The sequence below is a fragment of the Eptatretus burgeri genome, chromosome 6 (assembly GCF_056783735.1).
Source record: "Eptatretus burgeri isolate ZD-2024b chromosome 6, Ebu_testis_v1, whole genome shotgun sequence".
In the NCBI taxonomy this organism is placed as follows: domain Eukaryota; kingdom Metazoa; phylum Chordata; class Myxini; order Myxiniformes; family Myxinidae; genus Eptatretus; species Eptatretus burgeri.
The window spans coordinates 47036942-47046941 of NC_140966.1; the positions used below are offsets into that span (position 1 = coordinate 47036942).

At 41.1% G+C, this 10000-nt stretch overlaps 1 protein-coding gene across 1 annotated transcript in view; it reads right to left on the bottom strand.

The window, feature by feature from the left end:
- Positions 1-1681: 1681 nt before the first annotated feature.
- The window catches only part of LOC147024698 (sodium channel regulatory subunit beta-2-like), a 29179-nt gene continuing 20860 nt past the window's right edge, over positions 1682-10000 (bottom strand). Inside the window, exons 4-6 of the mRNA XM_085884856.1 lie at positions 7944-8136; positions 3042-3195; positions 1682-2736 (exon numbers count right to left, since the gene is read on the bottom strand). Of these exons, the coding sequence (XP_085740982.1) occupies positions 2688-2736; positions 3042-3195; positions 7944-8136 (396 nt within the window). The 3' untranslated portion in view covers positions 1682-2687. The remainder of the gene's footprint in view (positions 2737-3041; positions 3196-7943; positions 8137-10000) is intronic.

A 10000-nucleotide genomic window follows, 5' to 3' on the forward strand; every position in this document is an offset into this window, starting at 1 on the left:
AGGACATTTGGGGTGCACAAGATAGATACAGAAACCAACCTTCAGGAAGGAAAAACTGGAAATTTGGAATGAGGAGGATTTGAAGGGGGAGTGGTTAACAGGGGTCAGAAAGATCATGGTTTTGGATGGGATATGATCCGAGATGGTGATGAACAGCTGGCTTGTACATTTGGAGGGAAGAATGAGATTCAAGAGAATGTGGAAGTTGGCTCCACAGGTTGTAAAAATACGAACAAATGAGTAGAGGTGAGCAGTGATTCTGGATTTAAGTAGTTTCAACAGAAGGGGGTTGATGGTGGACTGTGTGCACCCTGAATAATACTGGGGGAAACAAAGCAAGGAAAGATCAGAGGGTGCAAGACCAGAAAGGAAGTGGTATAAGTATAAGACAGAGAGACAGACTACTGACCTGTCTGCAATGGGAAAGTGATTGGCCCATCGATTCGGCTTCATCCCGGGGCAGTCTAATGATCTTGAATGTCTTTGTTTCCATGGTGTCAAGCTGAGAAAGGTGTGAGGCAGGGGCACAACCCAGATGGGAGAACAGTACTTCAAGCTGCAGATTAAGGCCTTGTAGGTGGATAGGAGATCAGGTGTGCCAAGGAAGGACTTTGTACGTCGGAGGATTCCCATTTGGTGACTGGATTAGGAGGCCAATTTTGAAAGGTGGTTTGCCCCTAAAATTTTCTTGATGTATTGATGTCATTTTATTGATTTCTGCATCGTTTAGTCCAAACTCACTGGTATTAACACCTCAATTAGCAATGCCTTCTTCCTTTTTTTGCATCTAATTAAAATATCTGGCCGCAATGCTTTATTTTTGATGTTCACGCTCGATGGGATGGGATCATTTGGTCATACGTGAGCGGAAGGTACTTCCATGTTTTCAGTGATTGTATTTGGTTCATGTTCACACAAATTTTCTGGAAATTGGGACATCAAAGTTTTTGCATATGTGCAAGCAGATTACTTTGCAAACTCTGTTGTATTGTTATGTGTACAGTTGTTCTGACACGAGTTGTGTGTGTGTGTGTGTGTGTGTGTGTGTGTGTGTGTGTGTGTGTGTGTGTCTGTGTGTGTGTGTGTGTGTGTGTGTGTGTGTGTGTGTGTGTGTGTGTGTGTGTGTGTGTGTGTGTTCGGTCATTAAGCATAACATATCATCCTCTTTACTAACCCCACCTCCACCCCTCACCTGTCTCTCTGTCTGTGTCTGTGTCTGTGTCTGTGTCTGTGTCTGTGTCTGTGTCTGTGTCTGTGTCTGTGTCTGTGTCTGTGTCTCTCTCTCTCTCTCTCTCTCTCTCTCTCTCTCTCTCTCTCTCTCTCTCTCTCTCTCTCTCTCTCTCTCTCTCTCTCTCTCTCTCTCTCTCTCTTACACACACACACACACACACACACACACACACACACACACACACACACACACACACACACACACACACACCCTCCCACAGAGTATAGCAACATTTGGCGAGGCATAGTTCTCCCCACCTCTACCCCACTCCCCCCCGCCTCGCTCTTCCCCTATTCCTAGTTTCCCCTCCCTCCAGCCTCCCCTCTCTCCCTTCCCTCTCTCCTCTCTTCCTCTCTCTCCTTCCCCTCCCTCCTCTCTCTCCTCTCCCACCCCCCTCAATATCCCCGTAAGCAAAGCGACGGGTTGTATTTGCTGGTATAAAATAAAATCGACAGCATCCTTAAACTTTATTTATTAAATGCATCAAGTAAAAAAAAAAAACCAAGTTAAAAATAAAAACAATGTTCCCCTTCATGAAAAAAACATCCAAAGTTTAAAATTAAAACAGTGTTAAATGATAGTTTACCATTAGCATTGCAATTACCTTACACAAGTTAGCCAGTTTGATCTCACATCTATTAAATAAAATTAGTCATCTGTCTGTCTGCATGTTCGCGTTTTTTGAAACGACCGCTGTGCCGACAACTACCAAATTTGGCACACAGACCAATTCCAATCAGAGGATTGTTCGAAGGAGATTTTCATCCATCATCTCAGCCTTAGAAGACACTGAAGACCCCCTAAAAACCGTTTAGACCCCAAAGATCCCGAAAACCCATAACACCCCAAAGCTACGTAAGATGCCAAAAACCCATAAGACCCTTTACGAATTTGAAGACACTTTAATATCTCCAATACCCTGAAAATCTCAAAGACCCATAAGAACCTCATGACCCTTTAAGACTACAAAGACCCATGAGACACCCCCCCCCTACGCAAGTCCCTTTAGACCCCTTTGACTCCTTCTTTTTCGAGATTTTTTTTTTTTACTTATTTTCCTCGAAGTTATTATGTACATGCACACTTTAATGTACACCCTGCAAAAATTCCATTGTGGGAGGATGGAGGGGAAGGATGGGTGATGGGGGTGAGAGGAGGGAGGTGAAGAGTGGAAGTGCTGGGTACCTTTGCTGGTATTGTACGAAAATATAAAAAATAACATGTTAAATGAAAGGTTATATTCAGAGATAGTTTGGCCACCATTGCAGTCAATCATACATATTCCATAACGATGCAGATAATAATGTCAGAAAAAAGCAGACTGGTAGTTAATCAGAACAACATCAGTGATTTTGAGAAACAATCTTTTCACAGAAAGAACCAATAATTCGATGTGGAGGAATTCGTATTTATCAAGAATCATTTTGATTTGGAGAAAGTGCCTCTTGTTTATGATCTAGACTTTTTCCACATTTGAATCATCTTCATTGTCTATCAAGGAGCTCCTGAAATAACAATTAAAATGTTAATTCAAGCAAATCTCACCCACATTGATGAAAGAGAACATAGCATGATGAAGTAGGAAAGAACATGAAGTTAAAATGCAGTCATAGTAGAAGGTGCTCTTATAACCAGGTAAGATACCTGAACATTATACTTAAAGAAAAGCAACCCACTCAAACAGATTTTACAGATTTTTACAGATTTGAAACTTATTTTGAAGATTTCATGAAAAGCAAGAAATTTTCACTCGGTATAATTTTCTGTTCACAGCCTTCCTTCCCTTCAGCTCATCGAAAAAAGTACTCACCCACTGTCTGTTTCCTCCTTGATATTCTTTTGTCTTCTGTTTACCAAGAATACGACAGTGCATGTTAATATTGCCATAAACAACACAATGAGAATAAACACCAATTTGGAAACGGTGTCACCTTTGTCTGTTTTTATCTGTTCATAAGTTTCTCCTGTAACATAAAACAAATATCCTTCATTGAATGACATGTACCAAGGCACATGCAACATGCATACAAATCCAAAACACTGAAACTTCCATCTTCATGCATGCGGCTAACATTGGTAAGTGTTGGAAAAGTTGTGGTATAATATTTGCTTGAGAAGCAGTTTAGTGTACATATTACATACAGCTGGTGTATTGCATGCATACATTTACAATTGCATAATGGGTTCAAAGAGTTGGCTGATCAACACCTGCAGTGATAAGGTTCTGTGGATATGAAAAGTCATTAACTTACCACCAGGCAGGTTATACTTAAAGGCACAATTGGACTGCAGTAAATTATATATCTCCCAAACATGTTCCATCCACGTCTATCTCGTAATAGTTTGGGGTCACTCGTGGGCATCAGTTTGTAGACATACTCAACCAGGACAGCTGTTCTACTTGAATGAACAGTTTTGACCAAGTAAACGCATTGTGATCATTTTTTTCTAAACATACCAAGTATTGTTCAAAATCATAGGTTAAGTCGTATGAATAGTCAGGCGACGTGGTGGGTGCAGAGGTAGATTAATACATTGACTAACGAGGCCTGGGCACAGGTGCCCTGGGAAAAATTAAAAAACTAAACCACTAAAATGACAAAATAATTAATACTTCCAAATCAATATTTTATTAAACACATTGATGACTGAATGCAATTTCCAAATGTTTGAAACTTTGATATTATTTGATATTGTTCATAAAGTTTGATATTGTCGAAGGCGTAATCATATTTTCTGCGCAATGACTTGTCGCGATTGGTCCAGTGCAATTAGTATGAATACAACACATGCTTCAATATTCAGAGTTAAGAAAAACTGAGTTGTTATTGGTTTACAAAACACTCGGTAATCATTGTGGATCGGTGTTTTCATTACTTAAATGGGAGTGCTAAGACAATGTTGAAGCAATCAAATGACGTTAAAGGGAATCATTCGATAAAAGGCATACATTTGGTTGGTTGAAATAAGTTTACATGCAAAGCAATAAATATTTCCAGAACCTCCACAATCTAATCTGGACCCAGACCATTACAATCTAATCGAATTGTTCTTGGCACCCACTCAATTCATCCACCAACAAGGTTCATCTGAATCTGTCGACAACTTTCTGAGATATCCTGTTCAAAGACAGACAGAAAGACGGACAGACAGGTGTGAAAACATAACCTCAACACCTTCAGTGGTGGAGGTAATGATACTAATATGTGGATGGACAAGACAACAAAACACGGACAGTTCTGGTGCCTGAAGATAGAAAAATAATGATGGTAAGAAAAGAAAACCCAATCTTATGAACAAAGACAGAGAAATAGCCTACGACAGAAATAGCCTGCTGCAGAGCCAAAATACCACACTTCAACCATGAAAGGGAACACAGGCGAGGACTTAAGTTAGGCATGAGCTTCTTATGGCTGCAAGATGATGTGGCACAGGCTGGCATGGCATACCGCGCGACTTACCTCTGACAGATGTCTAATACAGGGGTAAATCTAACCTACTCGAACACACGTCCATAGTATTGTCGTGGCTGTGGTGGTTGGGTTAATTTCCCTAACCCAATTGTCATGGGCGGGCGGTTAACACTGAAAAGGCAGGATCGTCGAGCGGTTTCTTTCGAGGCGAACACGTGTTTCTCGGAGATGATGGGGCGCGTGGGCAGGGGATGGGTGGAAAATGCACATACACGACGGAAGCACGGCACAAGGGGTTTATACTTAAACCCATGACAAATAGACAACTCAAGCAACTTAAAATAAACACAAGGGTTTCATAAAAATAAATCAAATATTTACAATGGCAATAATTCAGTGTAATAATAAAACGTGAGGTAAATTAAAGCCAAAAGTTGAGGCGTCTCTGCAAACAGACTTTAATACAGACAAGGGGAAAACAAAATAAAAGAAAATCCTCCCTTTATTCTGACACTTAACTTTGTCCAGAGATGGTCTTTTATAAACTTGCCAATCGAACCGTGGTGTCCTGCATGAGAAACCACACCCTAAATGGTGCCAAGCCGCTCTCTGCGGTCACGTACAAGAGGTAATTTGTGAGGTGGTATTCAACACCATGGCTCACCAACCACCATGCAGCTTCTTCTCATGAGCGAACATGCCAAATGTTCCTCTCTAACATGAGGTCTGCTCACAACGATCACCCACCTTCTTCCTTGAGCACACAATGGGATAATGCCGAGTTCGCTGAGAGGTGCACTCCTCTTTCTCTCTTTCTCATAATCGCACAACTACTTGACTCAGCTGAATAGGAATGGCTCGTGTCTTGCTCAGCATGCTGCAAATTCACCAGCACGAACACGAGAATCACCCAGTCATTTTGTCATGTCGAGAGGAGAGCAATAACGAGATCCTCTTCATCGATCGTGCCCTCCTACAACTGCATCCTCTCCGTTCTCCCGCTCCGAACCTAACTTTCCTTCCACCCATTCTCTGATGTCATGCCCATTAATCATCCACACCATGGGCATGGATTCAACAGCTGTCACCCTTGGAGGCGGGGCTCTCTGCCTGCTTGGACGTGCAGCTTGGTTGTCGCTGTTTTAAGGACGTAATACTGGGGGAAATTGGCCTTAATACCTATTTAATTAACACAGCACCACCCCCATGTGGTGACAAGTAACACATAAGCTCACAGTTTCCCGACTTAATTTACTTCGAGATGTCTCCTACACATCCACGGACCAAGCAACTCTATACAATCCGAACTTTGCTATGAAATTCCTCCATCTACCCCCACAACCATAACATCATTCTTAGAAATTGGAGCTAGTCCCCATCCACCACATTTCCCCGTCCCCCTTCCGAGTAACAGAATGGACCAGTCACATAATACGCTGCTAGAAGTGGCTTTCCTTGAGATCACGGTGGAACAATGCCTGGTGTTGGCTTCATGGTTCGGGTGGTGGGCTTGGGATCCCACTTTGCTGTTGAATTAATACCAGGTGGGGTTGACTCTGCCTGTTATCCTTCCACGTTCAGCAAAATGAGTGTCAGCTTGCTGGTATCCTGTGTCAGAGTGGCGACCTGTCTAGTATTGTACCCAAATAGCCAAGGAGACTGTACCCAATAGCCACCGCTCTGCACAGAGTATGGTCCCAATAGATGGATGGATGGAAGGTGGAACATTTGGAAACTTTTTTTGGGACACTGATCGTCAACCTTTTAAAATGACAAGCTTGCAATTACAGAAAAGTGAAATCGACCTGAACACAGCAGTTTAGTGAATGAGATCACTTGAATCATTTGTGGCTTCCCTGCAAGATAAATTGTTGAATTTTGAAAATGCTGCTAAAAATATATGCAAGATTGTTTCATTAGAGTATCAAAGTGATTTCAGTCATATCCAAATTAGAAAACATTTTGCAGATGAAGTGGAAGGACGTGAGACCTTACTTGATGGAAGCGAAAAGTTTAACATCCAGATATTCCATGTTGTAATTGATGAGTTATTAGCAAGTCATCATCACTAACTGGATGTCTTTTGTATTGAATGTCTTGATGAGATAGCGAGTGCTCTTGTTCCTGTGTTTCTCCAACAGTCACCTGACCATTGTGATGCTCACCTGTCACGAGATCCATAATTATTTTCGAAAATAAAATTCCTTCTTCCTCAAGTTCCTCTCAACCTTAACCTCGTTGGAGTTCTGTTTCGACACAACTTGATGGACATCACTGACATTCGAAAGCTCGCCGCTGAACTTGCTGCTGTTTACCCCAATATCTTGGAACAGACTTTTCCTGATGAACTCATGCAGTTCAAATATTATTTAAAATTATTTATAAAAACACTCAAAATGCAAGCTGTTATCACCATCATCTATTGCACAAATGCATTGTTGGAGAACATGCACAAGTGAAAAACACTCATCATAGGTTGGCAGAAAATCACTTTGTCTTACAAGAGAAATTTGTTGTATTTAGTCTCCACCCGTAGGGGTAACGAGACGATTGCAATGCCCTTGTCTGTGTGTCATTTCACAGGCAGGGTGATTCATCAATGTGTGTCATTCCTTGGATGGACATTGAACTGGGCAGTCCCATCTGCCAGCATTACCAGGACGTTAAAGATCTCATGGTGTCCATCGTGAAAGGTAGGCAAGCTATTACTGGCAGCATGGCCAAATTCCAAATTCCTGCACCAACTAATGCTGTTAAGGCAATGGCAAAACAGTATAACCCGGTGTCAAGATACTGCTCGGCATGACAGACTCTCTGAATCGGAGAATGGGATATCAGAATCAGAATACATGTCTTGGACAGGTCATTCTCACTTTCATTTTTTTCATAACACTCCTTTTAAGGTCATGGTGGATGAATGAGAAAGTGAGTGTGCTTGTTCTGGTGCTTCTCCTACAGTCACCTGACCATAATTGTGCCTGCCTGTCACAAGCCTCATAATTATTTTCCCTCAAAAATATTCCTTGTTCATCTAATTCCTGTCAACTTTAAATATTCTCAGTTAGTCACAATCACCATCAGATAAAATGTGCTATTGAACGTAATATTTGGTAACTCATCGATTTCTCTGTGAAAGTAATTTGGGGTCGTAAAGTGAAGTAATAAAGCCATCAACAGTGAGGTAAAGCAATATATTTGTTTCAAAACAATTGAATCTACATTATACAGAAATTAAAATATGGTAATAAAATGAATTATAAAATAATAAAGATCGATACTCTGTTGAAATATATACTCACTTGGAAAAATTTCCAACAGAACGGTTGTTGTATTTGCTTTCATGTTGTTGTGGTTTGAAACGTGGCAAGTGTAGTATCCACTGTCTGACAATGATGTGTTGTGAATCGTAATCGAGAAATCTTCACGAGAAATGTTTCCAGAAAATTCCACTCGTTCCTTGAATGAACGTGGCTTTTCTTCAAATAAAAAAATCTGATGCGATGGAACACAAACAAATCCCAGCAATAATCACTAAAATAGAAGATCACGACTTGAATTAATAAATATTTGGTTCCAAAACAGTGGAATGAAAATGCAGAATCAATTAATAAAGAGCATTATTCGTATGTGAGGTTGAGGAAACGGTTATTTTGTTGAAATTAGGTTGTGACAACAGACACTGTGATTTTTGGGAACATCATAATAAAAAAATAGCACCGCAAAGCGGGCGAAACCGCTCAGCCCCTTGACGCAAACCAATTTCAAGATGGTGGCCATATTGAAAATCGCAGCACGCCCATTTTCGAAAGGAACCTTCCTGTACTCAACCCCATCACACCCAGCAAAAATGGATTTAATCGGACAAGGCGTTCTCCTCGAAATCGACGGAAACCAATTTCAAGATGGCTGCCATGGAGGCCACATTGAAAATCGGAGCGTGCCCATTTTCGAAAGGAACCTTCCTCTACTCAACCCCATTATACCTCGCCAGAATAAAATCAATGTGTGAAGCCGTTCTCAAGTTATTGTCCAGAAACCAAATTCAAGAAGGCTGCTCTAGCCGCCATATTGGATATAGGATTGCACTGAATATCGAAAGGAACCTTCCTCTAAACACCCACATTATATCACACAAAAATGAAATCAATAAGGCAAGCCGTTCTCAAGTTATTGTCTGGAAACCAAATTCAACGTGGCTGCCCTAGCCGCCATATTGGATATCGGATTGTGCTGTATATCGAAAGGAACCTTCCTCTAACCACCCCCATTATACCCCCATGAAAATAAAATCAATCTGTCAAGCCATTCTCAAGTTATTGTCCAGAAACCAAATTCAAGATGGCTGCCCTAACTGCCATATTGGATATCACATCGCACTGATTATGTAAAGGAACCTTCCTCTACCCAGCCCCAACACATCCTGCAAAAATGGATTTAATCGGACAAGGCGTTCCCCTCGAAATCGACGGAAACCAATTTCAAGATGGCTGCCATGGAGGCCACATTGAAAATCGCAGCGCCCATTTTCGAAAGGAACCTTCCTCTACTGAACCCCAACATACCCTGTAAAAATGGATTTAATCAGACAAGGCGTTCCCCTCGAAATCGACGGAAACCAATTTCACGATGGCTGCCATGGAGGCCACATTGAAAATCGCAGCGCACATTTTCGAAAGGAACCTTCCTCGACTGAACCCCAACATACCCTGTAAAAATGGATTTAATCGGACAAGGCGTTCTCCTGGAAATTGACAGAAACCAAAAGTTGACAGACGGACGGACACCTGGACAACGCCTATGACGACAATACCCCTTAGCCAATTCTGGCTGAGGGGTAAAAAGCATTTATTTAAACTTCATAAAAGTCACGACATTGTTTGAATTTCCAAGAGTAAAATGATCAAGGGAGACACCAATAGATTTCATCAACTAAGTTATATCGATGAAAGAAAGAGTTGTTTCAAGATCTCGTTCGACTTCTTATACGTAGGGATGGCACAGACAATCCATATGATTAATAAAACACAAATCCTCAAAATTATCCTCAATAAGCAAACCAATAAAGTACATTTTGAAGGTGTGGTTTGAAGCTGTGTTCACATTGAGTACCTGCATTCTTGTTTGTTCCATGTATATAACATGGAAAAGATTGAGGGTCTTAAAAACTGCCATTTTGTATCCGCAAATAGCCATTTGGTATTTCACTAAAATAACCACATGATGCAACAGTAGCAGGGAACTGAGTCAAAGAGAACACGAGCTAACTGGGAGGGAATTCATTCAACAATTTTTGGACTTCAAACATTGAGCAAATTCCAAATTCGCCATTATATTTCAAGCAATATTTGAACATGTT